The sequence below is a fragment of the Erithacus rubecula genome (genome assembly GCF_903797595.1).
Source record: "Erithacus rubecula genome assembly, chromosome: 3".
In the NCBI taxonomy this organism is placed as follows: Eukaryota; Metazoa; Chordata; class Aves; order Passeriformes; family Muscicapidae; genus Erithacus; species Erithacus rubecula.
In genome coordinates, this window is record NC_136689.1 from 129,694,699 (window position 1) to 129,711,119 (window position 16,421).

The 16,421-nt window shown below is 34.7% G+C and overlaps 1 protein-coding gene across 2 annotated transcripts in view; it reads left to right on the forward strand.

The window, feature by feature from the left end:
- ZFPM2 (zinc finger protein, FOG family member 2) overlaps positions 1 to 16,421 on the forward strand; it is a 302,041-nt gene that overhangs the window by 59,758 nt on the left and 225,862 nt on the right. For both annotated transcript variants that reach the window (XM_079300936.1, XM_079300937.1), the window contains one exon: positions 10,923 to 11,024. In XM_079300936.1, the coding sequence (XP_079157062.1) occupies positions 10,923 to 11,024 (102 nt within the window). The remainder of the gene's footprint in view (positions 1 to 10,922; positions 11,025 to 16,421) is intronic.

Genomic DNA, 16,421 nt, shown 5'->3' on the forward strand with positions numbered 1-16,421 from the left:
AGGCAAATGAAGGAATGCCCATATCTGATAATTAGTGAAAGAAGGCAGGTTCATTTCTTGCTGCTTGCCAAGACTGTTGTGTCAGATTCTCCTGTTCATTGCTGGTAGTATCACTACTGCTCTTGTTCCTCGTGCTGTAGATTTTCCATGGTTACTTCATCACAAGGCAGCATTGGCACCAGCCCACATGGAAGGAGGTTCAGTGGCCTTAAAATTCCTGGTGGCAGATGGGAAAGCAAATGGCTTCTGCTTCCCAATGTTAACTCTGCTTTGCTTGGTGACATAGGGTGATAGGGATACATGAGGTGGGATGGAGAGAGATTGTTTCAGGGTGTAGTTATCTGTAGCTCACCCTGTTTTGTATGTGTGTTTGTAGCTGTTTGAGTGGTTTGGGTTCCTGATACATTGGTTATCTTCATTGGGGGGGGAAGAGGAAAATGAGGGGAATCCAATGCAGTCCAAAACTCATATACAGTTCCTAGGTCAGCAAGAAGGAAACACAGGGTATGTATATATGGCCTGCATACTGAGTGTACACCTGGTTCTGTATTCTCATATTCTTCTTGGGCAGGAAGGGATGAGTTCCAACCCTGAACTAAATTTTCTGTTCATGTACACAAAATCATGCTCATGTGTGTTGTTACTAGCCTGCCAGACTAGCTTGGGTCTGAAATTTTTTATATTAAACCATGTGATCTGATTATGCACCCAGGCTTGAGATTCACAGAAACAGCTGTAGTGTGAGACCTCATACAAGAAATCATATACAAAGCTAAGTTCATCTGTGTATTAATCTATCCCTTCATATTTCATTTGCTACCGTCCTGAAAAGGATTTCTGTGTGCATCTTTTTCCTTTGGAGTATGACTTTGTGTCTGTGTATATGCATGTGTGAAACTGTGTAAATATTCTTGCTTCTTTCATGGTACGCATGTAGTGACTAAGAATATATTTGCTATTTTCTGCTTCTGGATCAAACAGATTTTCTCCCCTTTTTTTTTTTTTTTTTTTTTTTAACCAGGAACATTTTAATAATTTTTTTCCTTTACAGTAATGGATTTCATGACAAATTTCTACCACTTTTGCTATAGCAAGTGGAAGTAGGATCAGCAGAAGGCAGCTATACCATAATCACTTTGAGCTCAATAAGGAGATCTTTACAGGCAACTTTGTTCTTATTTCTTAACGGGATTAAGAAGCTCAGCTCTTTAAATTCTTGCATATAACACTGACATTTCGAGGGTGTGTTTGGACCAAGGAGTTCAAAGAGAAGGAATAAAAAGGAAAAGCCAATATGACTTTGTTTTTTACCTTGCTGCAGGAGCAGTTTGTGCAAATCGCCTATAAGCTTATTGACCTGAATCTTTGACTCCTTGTTTTCTCTGGATTTGGCTGGAGTGTAGACACTGATAGAGCACTGATAGAGGTGATTGCACAGCCCTCGGCTTTGCTTGGCACCAGACACCCCCCCTCCCTGTGCCTGACATTATCTTTCCCTGGCAATACTTCTGTTCTGCTGGAACTCATATTCCTTTAAATTTTTTAGATTATTTTATAATTCATTGCATTTTACTTATGTAGACTTTCTGACTAAATGGAGTATACATTCATTCTTTGTGGTAATAAGAGACAGAATAGACATGTATCTATTTTCGTCTAGAATAACTAGAATATGCATAATAACTCACAGCAGTATTCCTTCCAAGCATGTAGTAGTTACCTCTTACTGACTTTTCTGCATGTTCTTAAAACTGTTGGATTCTCATAGTCCCCAGAGTAAGGGTTCCCTTATGTTTATCTGTATCACATTCAGCTGAAATAACTTTAGAAGATGAGGCGGGGGGGGATCTCATCACTCTCTGCATGCACCTGACAGGAGGCTGTAGTGAGGTTCAGTCTCTTCTGCCATGCCTGCAGTGAGAAGATGAGAGAAAATGGCCCTAAATTGAGACAGGGGATATTCAGATTGAGATTAGATATTAGAAAACCATTTTTCACTGTTAGGTGGTGAGGCACTGGGATGGGTTACCCAGGGAGATGGAATCACCATCCCTGGAAGTGTTGGAGAGGTGTCTGGATCTGGCTCTGAGTGATGGGGTTTAAGGGTTTAGAGGTTACAGTGACAGTGCTGGGTGGACAGCTGGACCTAAAGATCTTAAAGGTCCCTTCCAACCCTGATTGGTTGGATTCTAAGATTCTGATCTTCCATACTTTTTGTCAGATGATGAATCTGGACAAAGAAAGGAAGGAGCTTCTCTGATAACAGCTTTTGAACAATGCTAGGTCAGAATTAGTTTGGGTCCTAGCAAGATGAAAGGAGATATTTTTCATCTGAACATCAGCATTTGCCTTGTGCTTTACCTCTCAAGGTTCCTCATTCCTTCCTGCTACTGGAGGACAGAGGACCACCTGTTTTCTTCCTAGAAGGGAAAAGTGATATCTGAAAAGGCTGAAGTGATGTCTTTTTTTTTTTTTTTTTTCTTTTCACCATTCACTAGAGAGCATGTAAAGGCTTCCAAAACAAAAAGTACAAGATTGTCTATTCTGCACTTTTTTATTTACTGCTAACCCATATTTAAACTTGTCAGGCTATATTTTCAGTCCATCTTAAACCTATGTAGGTATTAACATCAGCTTCAGTTGGATAAAAATTTGACCTAAGTTGAACAAGCAAACCCTTTTTCTAATCAAGACATTAAATAATTGGCCATCAAGCAGAAAATTATATCTCAAAAAGAAACTAGAAAGCTATGTTTCAAGAAATAAATACATAGATCCAAATAGAAAACATTATTTTAACTGTACAGAATTAAAACATGCAAGAAACACTTAAACAGCTTACTCAACTTTAAGCAGTTTATCAAAGCAATTCCATCCTTTTCAGTCAGCACATTCTGGTTTTCTTAAGAGCAATGGAATTCTGAATTCTATCTCAGCTAGGGATAGAATTCAGGAAGGGATTATTTGGTTACAACAAGTAGTGTAATGTCCTCTTTCTAGAAAGTCACAAAACTTGAACCTGGATTGACTTAAATTTGAGGTAAAATTTGACAGGATATGAATTGCAAATTAATAAGGGTAATCTTCTTTAAAACATGAAATGCACAAATGACAAATTTCACCCCATGTTCTTAGTTCATGTGTACTGCACATCAGTTTCTAATTTTGTTTATAATGAAGGTCCATTTAGTATCTTTTTTTGTCTTATTTGGTGACCCTGACATGAATATTCTGAATACATTTTCAGAGGTTTTAAGAGTTCTAAGACATGGCTGAGAAAATCCTTGTCAACCCAGGCCCAAAAATCAGACTTGCTCACAGGTTGTGTACTATATTTGCAGCAATTTAACTCTGAAAGGATCAGTAAAAATAAATAAAGCAAGGGCCACATTTATGCCATCATTAGGTAAATATTGATAAGACAAATATTATTGCTGGATAGAGAAAAAGAAGCACATATTTTTGACTGCTAAATCTTTTTCTTTGGTTTGACTCACAGAAGGCTAGACTGGTTTTGAAACTGTGTGTAATACAACATGGATGTGGGAACACACTTGTAATGGTAGGGAATTGGCTGCTTTTGAAACTGAACCATTTGATTATTTCAAATTAAAATATCCAGTTGTTTTCAAAAAAGTAAATTAACATTTCACTGTGTAGGAATATCTATCTAATGCCACTATTTATGTAGTCATATGTGGAAGTCTTATAAAAACTGGATTCATATATGATAATGATTTTAGCTCCATAGTATAAAATGAAGTGTTCTTGGTTGGATGAAGAATTCTTACAGGAGGTTGAATGTTTCTGCAGTAGGGATGGAACAGAATTGTTATGTAATTAAATTTAAATCTTAACTTCCAGAAGAGCCTTCAAACTTAGGATTTGAAACTTGTTAGAATTTCTCTGAAGTAATTTCTCTGTTCTGCTGCGGGCAGGTTTAGAATCTCATGGATTGTTGATTTCCATTAAATAATTTCTGAAAATTATATTAAGCAACAGTCTTTATTAGTGGCATGTAAATATCTTTTAAAATGTGCTTCTGCTGCTTTTCTAATCAAGTGCTTAGAGCTATGTAGTTTGAACCCCAGGCTAGTATTGAATATGTCTAATAGAGTTCTTATATTTGAAGTTTTAATAGGGAAAGATTGAAAAGATGTGAGTCTTTTTTTCCTTTTTAAAAAATTTATAGAAGCTCTTGAGTAGCCAGTATATCTGAATGGTGTTCATTTGTAGCACAGGTATATAGAATTTCTCCCTAGAAATTATAATATATATATATATATATACATACATATATACATACACGCATATATACATACATATATACGTGTGTATATTTATATTTAAAACCCATTAATAAAAAGAAAGTGAGGAATACAATTTAGAGAACACTCATTGTTCTGCAGGAAATGCATTTGATTGAGTGATCCTTGTCTTGAAGGGACTTCAAAAGCAAACAGTGGCAATAATGAGAACATATCAAACATGTAGAGAAAGAGGAAGGCCAGGCTGAGTCTAGATGAATGTGCTGCACAGCAGTGTCTTATCCCAGGAGAAAAGTGCTGTAGCTGAAATAGTTAGAAATAATTGACACTGCTTTTTAACATGATCACTGTGCCAAAATGTAATGTGTCAAGATGTCATTTTATTAAACATAGTGATGATTTTAATAGGAGCCAAAATAGTTTCATACCACTATTTTGGAGAGCTAACTTCTTGCACATATGTGGGCACTTGCCAACACTTGAATATTCACAGACCAATCCTAAAAATTAGGGAAAGAGATGATGCATTGTTTCTGAGACTTGCTGGACAAATAATTCTAAGAGTGCTTAGGGAAAATGGAAACATACAGTTATTTCAAATGAGGTTTATCCCAGGAGAAATTATGACTGTTAATCAGCATGACAGAAGACAATAATTGCCTGCAAAGAAGCAAAGTACTGAGGTGATTAACATAATCTGAAATAAAATGCAGTAGATTAACTTGTTCAGGTGCTGGTTTCTTTCAGGTACACTACCAAATCAATCATCTGAGGGCCAGATTTTGCTCATACTTTCTGTATTTGTAGAGTAGGGTGTCTCAGTTGATTTTTATGGACTTCGGTGAAATTATTTGATATCAGATTAATTGATAACAGTCTGATAGTGATAGCACCCCAAGTCTCTTCCTCTGTCTCTCTGTCCTTGAAAGAGAATAAACCTTGTAGAATAAACCCATTTGCATGGCACTGTACCCACTCTAGTTGTTTATCTTGTCTTCATTTCATTTGGCAAATATGACAAAGTATGGGAACATCCCTCCAATATTATTTACTATCTTTATTTTCACAGTTCTATTACCATTCCAAAAGCTATAAAATTATTTTTTGCGTTATTGTATACCCAGGATGATTTATATCTTCTGATACTTGTATTGCCATTACAATTATGGTGAGATGTATACATAGAATACTTTAAAAAGAGATAATCCACAAGAAGGTTAGTTAAGGCTTGGTAGATGTCACTGATATTTTTAAGAATAGTGTGGGCTGCTAAAACTTAAGTTACGTTGAATGAATTGAGTATTTGTATTTTAATTGTGTATGGTTTATTTCAAAGTTGCTGAGTATGGCTTTTGAAGAGAGGTTCCTGGCAACAATCCTCAGCTTACAGTGTGCTTCTCAGGATTCAAGAGCAGGATTATCAGTGTGTGTAAGCTTTGTTACTGGTTGCAGGCATTGAGATAAAGCGAATAACAAAGGACAGTTTTGATTGCTGATCTATGGTTTCTGAAGCTCTGGCATCTGGTTTGTATGTATAGTCTCAGAGTCCTCGTTTGGTTGGATGTAGAATTGCTGCCACTGTGGACTGGCAGAAAGGAGCAGGCCCCCTCCCCCTTCACACTGCCAGTCACACTGCTCTGTCACCATCCGTGAGGTTATGTCCTTGCCAGGTGAGAGTCTACAGTGAGTGACTCCCCAGGCCTTTGCAGTGTGCCTGTTCTCTCTTTTGGCAATACTGAGTGCTACAGGCTTTGCAACAATTTATTTCTGAGCTGATTTATTATAATTGAGAAGTGATGTTTCACTCTGAACAGCTGTGTGGGGATGTTAACAATTCAAGTTTACATTTATGCTGCCAGGAAGAGGGAAAACAAACTGAATTTCAAACTTTTATTGTTCTCTCACTCTAATAGAAGCTGCTATGTGCTTTTTTGTGGCTGGTACAGTCCTTCACCCAAAGCTATTTTGTCTGATGATAAAACCATGCACGTTTTTCATCTGTTTTATGACCTTATCTTTTGTGAGTGGCATCTGTGAAGGTATCCTAACTATGGGAAGCACCTGGTAAACATACATGATATCTATGCCGTGATAAGCAGTTGCAAACAAGAAAGTAGATCTGTCAGTTCTGAACTGTTCATTGTCAAAAATATTTTGTTGATTTAGCTGATTGCAAAATACATTATAGAGTGCCTAACAGCTGCTGTAACATTCCTAGTCAAGAAAGTTCAATAGTTACATTGTATGAGACTTTCTGTAAGAGCCTAATACTGATAGGAACAACATGGATTAAAACAGCAGGATTGAGAAGAACTGCTAACCCATGTGCTTCTATAAAATACCACAACTACTTGTGGTACAAGCTGATTAAGTACAAATTGGGAAGTCTTTAATTTGTTAAAAAGATTAAAGTGAAATTACTTGTTAATATTCAAGTCTCTCTTTCCTACTTGTCAGTGTTGTCAGAGAAGCTGGAGTTCTCTCTCATGTGTCTGGTAATATGTCTCTTTTACAGTCGTCAGATTTCCTGACCAACTTCACCACCTTGAATTGCACTGAATTGTCTATTGGATAAACATTAGACTATTTAAGCCACATTAAAAAAAGAAACCCAAAAAAACCAATAACTTGAACTGTTTTTGAAGACAACAGAAACAGTCAATGCTGGTAAGAAATTGTAAGGTCAAGATGAAAACTCAATCCACATTACATATTGAAGTTGTTTAAATAAGACAGGGTTTTTTTTTTCCTCTTAGTTAAGCAGTATTTTGTGTATTCAGCATTTCAGCATAAGTCAGAGATTTGTTTCCCCCAACTTTAGCTGACTAAAGATAGGTTCCTAGTCTAAGCTGTGTGTTTAAGAGGATGATTCATTTCAGCTCTCTGGCACTGAGGGGGCTCATATCTCAGGCATCCTAGAATAGGATGAATCACTCAAGAGGTTTCTTTCTTCCCTGTCTATAGGAGTGTCTACATAAGTAGACTGGACTAGTTTAACTTTCAGGCATCTGAGGTTGGAGGTGATGAGTTCTGCCAAAAGTGTAACTTTAATACCAACTATAGAGAAGTAGTGGAAATGCTAGTAGACTTACTTGACTCATGACTGAACATAGTTTAGGGTATTATATGTGCTTACTCATAAGAGAATTTTTTCATGCAATGGTCATTTAAAGGACAGAATTCATTTATAAGACTTAAATCTTCTTAAACAGAAGCAGGTTTTGGTTCATTTTAGAGTACTTACACCACTCTTTGATGGGAAAAAATATTTATCCTTTACCTTAAATATATTAAGTGAAATTGAGCAGCAAAGTAAAGAGAAAGTGTGAGAAAACCCAAAATAATGGGATTAGAAAGGAATAACAAATTAGTAGCAAATGGATATATAGGCAAAAAAAAATTGATTGGACTTTGAAGAAAGAAATAATTAATGTCCTGGATCCAGTTAAATGTCTATACCTGTAAATTGAAGAAAAATGAAACCAGTTCTAAAATAAATATTAAAAAATAGTCTTATTGCAACTAAAAAGTAGTCAGTGACTGAACAGAAAGACTAAATAATGGAAAGAAAATAAATTTTGAAAGCAAATAAACTCCTTTGTGCTAAACAAATGTTAGCTGCTAAAATAGCTTTAAATATGGGCAAAGAAAAGGAAAAAAGCTTGAGAGATGTGCTTTGTCTGCTAAGCCCCCTTTGGGCTTTTTAAAGTTGCAGTGTCTCCAGCACCAAACTCATTGTTTTGGTTGCCCATTTCAATCTGACCTTGATGCTCAACTGAGCCTGGGATAGACTTCCCTCCCTGGTGGACTCAGAAATTGGCAGTAATGTACCTTTTGTTGGTTTCTCTAGCAGACTGGAGTAGTATGGGGGAACAGGAGAAATCATTGTGGTGGCATTTCAGGTGTCTAATGCATTCACTTGGAATTTGGAATAACAGAAAATATCAATAAAAATAATTAAGAATACTTCTAGAGACAAAGTAAAGTTTTCCTTACTGTAAATTCTACACATTTAATTTATTCTATTTGTACTAGACGTGCATCAATTAATTAATACTTGACTATGAAAACCATGTAACTCTTTAATGAAACACTGAAAAAACAAGTTAATGGAAAGTTAGTTATCTGCTAGTATACATTTTCAGATTTTTCCTCATCTCCAAAATACTTAATTATTGTGTACTATAGTTTTTGTACCTTAGCTGTTGTTCTGTCCTTTTGCTTTTCAGCCCAGTCTTTTCACTTAACTTAGTCCTCTTTTAATTCTAATAATTTCACTTGTTTATTTGTTTGCTTGGTTTCACTGACTAGAAGAATGCTGAAATTTGCAAGCTATCACCAGGTTGGCATATAATATAACCTGGAAGAACTTATTATTTTGGAGGTTAAACTGTCCAGTTATCTGTGCTTCTTTTCTGTCTACAAGAATTATTATTCTAAATTTTGCTGTTAGTGTTCTGATTCAGTACATACAGCTCTGTTAAGTGCAGTGGAAGAAAAGCATTTGCATTCTATATAAAGAACATTCTAAGATCTATCTGTGTTGTTTATACATCTTGAGTTAAAAAACAAGAATTGCCCTTTCTGTGAATTGCTTTCAAACATTTTTGAAAAACTGGAGTTGGTCATGCCAGGTCTGAACTTAGGAAAAATTGATTTTGTGTCTCCAATAAAAGATAAATTGTTGGTGCTTTAAGTTGCTATGAATATAGAAAAATGAAGGTAAAATTGTCCAATAGGTTCTTTAGTGCACTCAAAGAAAGCAGAAGTCTGATTATTACAAAGTAATTTTACAAATGCTAATTCAAAATAGGCTAGTTGCTTAAAAACAAATAATTGCTAAAACTGCTTAGCAGAAACTTGATAGCTTTTTCAGCACATGAGTATATGTAAGACTTTCTTCTGAAAGGTAACTTCACATTGAAGCAAAGCATGTGAACTTCAAATGCCTGGCTACAGTTGCACAGTTAATTTGGCACCAAAAATATACTAGATATTTGTTTTGTATTCAAGTTGTATTTTGCACACTACAAGTGCATGTGAATATTCTGGACTGTGTTTTTAGTACCACAAGTTCACTGAACTATAGTTGTGTAATCAGACTCTGGAGTGATTATAGTATTGTGTTTGTGTGAGGAGTAGTTTATCAGGCTCTTAGACTTCATATTTGAAAAGCTGTGTTTCATGAATGCAAGGAAGAATGTGTTATTAGGAGATGTTACATGTGCACATGAAGTCAATACTTTATAGTGTTTGTATATAATCATGTACTTGAAAACTCTGGGTCACAATCTTATCCAGTATAAATATAGCTCCAGTGATAACGTATGGGGATCTGGCATAGTTTGTTGTAATCACATTTCTTTACCTATGTTGCTAATTAAAGCTTTTGTTATCATGAGTGGGGAAAAAATTACAAGTTACCGCTTAATTGCTGTGCTTTTTGCTCCTTCTTGGTCTCCTGTTGTTAAATCAACAAAGGGTCTGATTTTTCAGTTTGTAAAATACACAGTATTTGTTTTTCTAATGCTGTCACTTTTTTGTGGGAGATCATTTTTTAACAAGTGTTCTTCAAGTTGAATAAAAAAATTAAACCATAATCAGCCCTATTTGACTGAAGTAGTTAACTACGTAGATTTGTGTATTTATTTCAATTCTTCTTAGTGTCTTCCTATGCCTTGGAGTTTCTTGGATAGGTTAGTATTTTTAAAAAAATCTACAAATGAGTAAAATCCAAACCTGGAAAAGCCTTTAGAGATGTCATATCACTTAATGTGTTGCTGTGGCTACAGTGTTTTGTGTTAATACCTGAATCCCTCATCTTCAATGTAGTTTTCATGGCTGTTATTTCAAAGTATTTTGGCAAAGAGCTTGCCTAGTGTATTTGTTTACCTGAAATAACTACACTTTCAGCAGTTGATCAAATAAAAGTTAAATGGTCATCTCTAAAGATTTAATCTTATCATATTCTTCTGTGTTTCATGTAGATGTCCTTGTAGGTAGTAACAGAAGGCAGACAGACATTTTCAGGTACTTCTGGAAGGTAAAAATGTGAAAATTTATCAGAAATGTAGCATTTCTTTAAATAGAGCTTGATATAGGGAGAAGATTACTTTAGGGACTTGCTGGTCTATTATGACTTTAAGAGCAAATTCCTTAAATGCTGAAATACCATGGATTAGCTTTTCACTAGTTATGGGAGAAAGCAGAATGTTTAGTGGACCACATTTTTGTTCTGTCATTTATCTGACGTGCATAAGAGACATTTAAGTGTCAATTAAAAAAAATCCATAACTGAAAGAATACATTCCTGATTTCCTGATTTCCTTCCCTCTTTTGTACAGACTTGGTCACTTCATGTGCTTTGGTTTACTGAACTAGGTGCAAGCTGTGTTTCTGTTTTTTAAGCATATGGAATAAATGCTGTTTTCCAAGATTTTCTCTCCGTGGAACTGGAAGTACTGGAGTCTCAGGGCTTCTTTGAGTCAGTGGAAACTCACAAATCTTTGCATGTCTAATATTTTTTTTCATTTTCTCTCTGTTTATAGATGTTTTCACCTAGGCATGTAAGCAGCTGTTTGGATATTATAGGAGCTTTGCTTAAAAGTCACTGTTGGAATATGTCAATACTGTATCTTTTGGATGTTTTTTCAGGCAATGAAGAAGGCATCCAGGAGGCAGCAGAATCTGATGGTGATGCAAGGTCAGAGAAGCCAGGGCAGCTTGCTGTAGAGACTGAAGATTGGGATGGGCCAGGTAGGGAAAAACAGCTGAAAGCCAAGAGAAATTTCTTGAACTAGACTTCAATATCTGTTAATTTAATTATTTTAGTAGATTGTTATGCTGTGCATTTGTTTTTAATGGACTGTCTCTTTTATGATCCTTTGGGTTCCAGGATATTGACAGGTAAGTACTAAGGTGAAATTCTTGAATTGGAGAAAAAATGGCTTTTGTTATACCATTTTGTGAATTGTTCAACATAAAATTCCTTATGTACTTTTTTGGTATAAAGAAAAATTTTCTTGTTCCTTAGAATTTTAGGATTAAAATTTCTGAGTAAGTTCTTTCTTCCATGGTTGAATTAAGGGAGAAGCACTTCTACTCTGTTTTCTGAAGTCAGAAGCATCACCCAAATGCTTTGGTCTCTTCTCAAGCTTTGTGCCAATATTTAACTACCTGTTTAGCTTAACAAATAGGTATGATGCCTGCTAACATTTTCAAGGAGCTTTTTTTTGCCTGTTTGAGCCTGATAGAAATCATTCAGCACACCTGGTCATTGGTTTCAGTGGAAAGAGAAACTCAGGCTGCAGTCAATGAAGCGTTTTCTCTTCACATTAAAACAGTAATTCAAGGTAACATTTTATGCTATGTAAGTGAAGATGGTGCAAGCATAACATTGCTAAGATGTAATGGTAATGTGGCAATACTTTCAAGTATCTGTTCAATATAAATATGTAAAACCTTTCTTGTACTGTAAAAGTACCTAAGGCAACGGGGTAAATTGTATTTCTCAATTAGGCAATTCTGCAGTTGAATGCAGTGTTTTCATGGGCATGGACTTGGGAATAGGCCTTAAAAATCCATTATATTGACCATAATTTAATAAAACTGTTGCAAAATGTGCATCTGAAGCCAAACAGGCTCTAACAATAGCTGTATCTCTTATGGAAATTTTCCCTCAAAAGGATGAGCACATCAGAAGAGAGTTCCAGAACCATTCTATCAATAATTTATAATGCAATAATAATATTTCATTAGAAAAATTCCTATATTTCAATCACATTTTCATCCTTGCTTGATTTTGCAAATTACTGTATGCTCTTCATGAAGAGAAGAACAAAACTAATGGCAATTTTCTGAAACCAGTAGCTGGAAAATACAATGCAAACAAAAATGAAGACATAGTATATCTAATTATTATGATATAATTTAAAATGTTTTTCATGATAATACATGAAGAACTTAATATTCTATATAAAGCACTGTTATATGAAACACAAGATTTAGTATTATGCTACTACACATGTAAAAAATGCAAAATATATATGTGGATTCAGCAGAATGGCCTTTTCTAGCTGCATAGCAGAGTTAAAGACTGTCAGTATTTGCCATATGACTTGCTTTTAATTTCATTCTAAATAAAGTCTATCTGAAATTTGTGAATTCTTGTTGCATTTTTTTGTGTATTTGTGTATTTGAGCATAGTTGAATGTGCATTTTTTGGGCTGTTGCTGCCTTTTATACGTGCTACCTTATTCAGATATTTTCTGACTCTTTGTAGTAAAAGGAGATATTTTCATTCTGTTGGGAAAAAAATTTAGTTAAATGGTAGGATGAGTGTACTTCTAGTAATATTTATTGATATTTATTTTGTGACATGGGATAAGATGGAAATCAGATGTGAATGTGGGAAAATTTCTTTTGACTTCTGAAAATTGATGACCACCAGTATCAGCATCTATATTTTATTTAAATATTGATTCTTTACAAGGGTATAATACATATGAAAAAAGGAATGGATATATTCCACATCCCATACTCTGTCACACATCAAATGAATTTGGTTGCTATTGACATGAGAAAAGAAGCAATCAACAGAAGATAATTTTCAACCATGCAGTACAAAGATAATGTATTCACTTTTCTGGACAAAAACAATACAACAAAGCATGAAGAATTATGCTTATTTAGGAACATATTTTAGCACAGCACAAACTGAGCCATCAAAAATTTTTCATTCAGCAAATTTGCCAACTGTCAGTAGAGGCACAGCCTCAAAGGGCAGATGATGATACATTCTTTGTTACCTGAGCTGTCTCTGGTCTCCTTACCTTCTCTGGTAAGGAAAGTTCCACCTCTGAGAGGTAGAGCCTCTCAGAATCTAGCAACTCTGTTCTGCATGATACAAGTTGCTGTCAACTGATAATGTGAACTGTGACAACTCAGGAATTTATATAAATAGTTGAGCTGTTTTGTTATTTTAATATTTTATGTCTTTTTTTAGCACTGAGGGAACATATTGTGACTTTCAGAGCCAGTACTTGCCAGGAACTGAAAAATTAAGCTTCTGGAATTAATGAGAGTTTTATTTTGTTTGAAAATTTGCATTGTTAAGTGGTTCACATGCATTCTTAAGTCTTTGTAATTAGAATATTTTTATGAACAAAAATCTAAAGTTAAATGTGCTGTAGCTTCAATGAGTTTCTGCTGAAGCAATATTTCAAGTCAGAGTCTTGTGACCTTCATTGACCATCAAGGAATTTGAGAGTTACTGCCTGCTCTGTGTAGCAACTTTGAGGGTTACCTAAATGTTTTTCAGCTAGCTTTAGCTTTCACTGTTGTTATTTTCAATTTTTAAAAATTCCTGTTCATTGAAACTGCTCTGAAATAATGTAAACTTAGGTCAATAGACTGTATATGAACACACAGTGAGGGGCCTGATCCTTTTCCTGTTATAGCCAACAGCAAAAAAGTGAGGAATAGAAAGTGAGAACAGCAAGACTGGGTTTAAATGCATTTTATGTAAAAAGACTTAGTTTTTAAATGTGGAAGCAGAGGTAATTTTATGGCGTTATGTGTGCTCTTTGCCTTGGTACATGGAGTTACATAGTTCTCTAGCTTTGCATTGTTCTGATATCAGTGGTTTTGGGGGGCAGTGCTTTAGGACATAACAAACAGAAGGATCTCCTACATGGCTTCTACAGATCATCCATCATATCAGAGAATATGATCATTCTGGTTTCTATTGAAATGTTTCATGCTTCCACAGCAGAACTTCCTTAAAATCTCAGAAAATTTTAAATACCAGGCATCTCCAGTAAAGTATTGTTAAGCCAAATATAGGGAAATTATATATTCTATGGCATCTTGAAAGATAAATTTTTTATAGATTTGGAAATGAATGCTTGTTTATTATTCAGTGGTCATGCTTGCAATGGTGGGTACAAGTTGAATCCACCATATTTGTCATTATAAGAGATAGCAAATATGAACCCTATCAAAAAGGAGAGAAGGTTTGAATTCAAAAGTATGAATTATAACGTGGAAGAGTTTAAGAACAATTGTTAGAAAATAGCTATAATTAAAAGGAAGGTAATGTTGATATTACCTAGAAGATAATTTAAAAAAAATAAAAAAAAACAAACAGAAAAATCCAAGTGGATGTAGCCAGATACTAGAATCTATAAAAGGCTAAAAGAAGGGGGGGGGGGGAAGGAAAAAAAAAAAAAAAAGAAACACCTAAAAATCTATCAGGAGCTTCATTAATAACAGTGAGATGACATTTTAAAATGTGGTAAAAAAAAAGTAATTAGGAAATTGGTATTGATCTATTTCAAGTCATGACTCAATAGTTAGAGGGGACAGGTAAAAAGCTAAACTAATTACTTTTAGTCTGCTTGAAACATTTATGCTGGAAAGCCTATTTTACTGTATGTGATGACTGTACTTTTGTACTAGCTAATTAAAGCAGTCTGATGGTTTGAATTTCACTTTTTTTAGGAGCTAAATGACCCAGCTCTAGTGTCAACTTCAATTCCGAGAAAGTTTTGATGTGATTTTTCAAATGTGTTCAAAACCAGTAAAAGTTGTTGTGCCTAGTGACAGACCTGTCCACATGGCAGTGGTTCCACTGGAAATAAGGGGATAAGTACTGTAAAATGTTTTTATTAAGAGGGGGTTAATAAGAATGCCAATCTATATAGGCTTATAGAAAAAAAATTGTCTTGTAAAACCAACATTAGCAATAAGTTTAAAATTAAAAAAAATGCTGAATAATGGGTACATATTGCCATTGACAGACATGAATAACTTGCCATGTTAGCTGCAGAAATATTTCAGTTTTAGATCAATCAAAGTTATGAGCTTGTGAGAAGGTAAATAAATATTTTCATGGAATTGTTATTGCTGTAAAACACCTGTGGGAGCATCTGAAAGCAGGGTCTCCAAAAAAGTCTTGAGACTAAAAGAGAGGGTTATGGCTAAAGGGTATGTCTGGCTTCTCAGATTGCTTTGCTTGTCTGCTCAGCAGTCTTGTTTGGCACTGAAACAGGGTTCTGTGTCCTGTGGTCACACTTCAAGAATGATATTAAAATTTGTAACAGGTTTAGAGAAGAGCCACTAGAAAGTTGAAAGGACTGATATTATGGAAAAGTCTAGATCCTTTCCCTATTTATTTTACTAAAGAAATATTAAAGTTATATTAAAGGGCAATCTGATTGCAAACTACTTTAAATTCAGAGTGAAAATCTGATAACAATGAGCACCTCTTTCTAGCAAAGTATCAGAAGATTAAATGGATGTTGAAGCTCCACAGTTTCAGACACAAAGAATGGATTTTAGTGCTTAAAAAGTCATTATTGAAACATTTATGAAAAGTCACTTATCTGTCATTAGAAATATTTGCATTCAGGATGAGATACTTTCTTAAAGAACATGGTCAAGTTCTGTGGCAAACACTGGACTTTCAAACTGAGATAGATTTCACTGGGACAGAAATTAGACTGTCTGACCACAATAGTTCTTTGTAAGTAAAATGAAATTAATAAATTAATGTACTGTCTATTGCTTTTATAAATATTGTACAATTTGGGTACATTTATAATGAATATGTTAAAGCAGGCCTCATATAAGCAATTCCAGTAACTAAAACTATGTTTACTAAAACTGTTAAGAATGATAGCTTCTTTGTGCTTTTCTCTATTTTGCAATTCTCGATTACTCTGTAGTAGTAAAACAACAGAGTTGAAGACAACATATACTGATTCAGTAATATGCAAGGGAATGTTTTTCCCTGTTGACAGACAGGACACAATATTCTAGTACTGACTACCAAAAAGTTTTTCCAAATCCAGTGCACCATCCTGGGCACTCCATTGTTTTGAATTTCTTCCTGCAATTCCAGCAGTGAGTACTTCAGCCATCAGTGAAGTTGTATCTGGCTTTTAAGACAGAGAAACATTGTTACCACATGAGGAAATAAATATAGGACATTTCTAAAGGTGAAATTAGTGCCATTCAGAAAAGTCTTGGTTTGAAAGAAGGATTGGATCTCTTTCTTTTAATTCACATATATATGTGAATACATACTAGTGTAAATATATATATATATATGTATACTAGTATTTATGTATATATATCTATATATACATATAT